The 1,330-nt window shown below is 48.8% G+C and overlaps 1 protein-coding gene across 1 annotated transcript in view; it reads left to right on the plus strand.

Annotated features, from left to right (window-relative positions):
• STIP1 (stress-induced phosphoprotein 1) overlaps positions 1 to 1,330 on the plus strand; it is a 31,206-nt gene that overhangs the window by 25,371 nt on the left and 4,505 nt on the right. Inside the window, exons 9-10 of the mRNA XM_011993587.1 lie at positions 109 to 205; positions 340 to 464. Coding sequence (XP_011848977.1) covers positions 109 to 205; positions 340 to 464 — 222 coding nt within the window. The remainder of the gene's footprint in view (positions 1 to 108; positions 206 to 339; positions 465 to 1,330) is intronic.

A 1,330-nucleotide genomic window follows, 5' to 3' on the forward strand; every position in this document is an offset into this window, starting at 1 on the left:
AAAAAAAAAAAAAAAAAAAACTTGTCAGCAATACTCTGAAAATTAAAATCCTAATATTTAGATGATTATGAGTGTTTAAATTACTATTCCAATAATTATGTTTTGTAGGCAGAGAAAATCCTGAAGGAGCAAGAGCGGCTGGCCTACATAAACCCCGACCTGGCTTTGGAGGAGAAGAACAAAGGCAACGAGTGTTTTCAGAAAGGTGCCGCCTGCAGCTCGGGGATCGGGGGGAGCGGCGCTGCGTGTGCCTCCCATGCCAGGCTGTGGGGTAATATGGCCGGCTATATGTGGGGGCCTTTTGCTTTTTAAAAGATAGACTTTGTTTTTCTTCCCCAGGGGACTATCCCCAGGCCATGAAGCATTATACAGAAGCCATCAAAAGGAACCCGAAAGATGCCAAATTATACAGCAATCGAGCTGCCTGCTACACCAAACTCCTGGAGTTCCAGCTGGCACTCAAGGTGAGGAGACCTGTGGGGGCGGCCATTACTGGAAGCCTGCATATGAGGAGTGGGTTTTCTCTCTGTGTTTTCATCAACATTGGGTTGATGATGGTGTTTGAGACAGTGTCTCACTCTGTCCTGCCTCGGCCTCCTGAGGAGCTAGGACCACAGGCACATACCACCACATCCTGCTTCATTTTTAATTTTTTTTGTAGAGTTGGGGTCTTGCTGTGTTGCCTAGATTTATAGTGGTGTGTGTGTGTGTAAAATATGGGACCTGTATCTAACTGGTCCTGGCCCATGGAGTTATTACTGGTTGGCAGTACATTGGAAGGCGGGTCCTTTCACCTCTGTATCCTTCCTCTTTTTTCTTTGTTTTTGCCTTTTTAACCATTTTTAAGAAGTGGAATTGCTGGGCCTTGTGGTGTCTATGTTTACTTTGTTTGTTTGTTTGAGACAGAGTCTCGCTCAGCTGCCCAGGCTGGAGTGCCGTGGCACGATCTCGGCTCACTGCCTCCATCTCCCGGGTTTAAGCAATTCTCCCATCTCATCTTGCCAAGTAGCTGGGATTACAGGCACCCGCCATCATGCCCGGCTAATTTTTTGTATTTTAGTGGAGACGAGGTTTCACCGTGTTGGCCAGGCTGGCCTTGAATTCCTGACCTCAGGTGATCCACTTGCCTCAGCCTCCCAAAGTGCTAGGATTACAAGCGTGAACCACTGTGCCTGGGCTCCCCCCCCCTTTTTTTTTTTTAAGACAAGGTCTGGCTCTGTCGCCCAGGGGGGCTGGAGTGCAGTGGCACGATCTCAGCTCACTGCAACCTCTGCTTCCCCAGCTTAAGCCATCCTCCCACCTCAGCCTCCTGAGTAGCTGGGACTACAGG

Source organism: Mandrillus leucophaeus, unplaced genomic scaffold (genome assembly GCF_000951045.1).
Source record: "Mandrillus leucophaeus isolate KB7577 unplaced genomic scaffold, Mleu.le_1.0 Scaffold43, whole genome shotgun sequence".
Lineage (NCBI taxonomy): Eukaryota > Metazoa > Chordata > Mammalia > Primates > Cercopithecidae > Mandrillus > Mandrillus leucophaeus.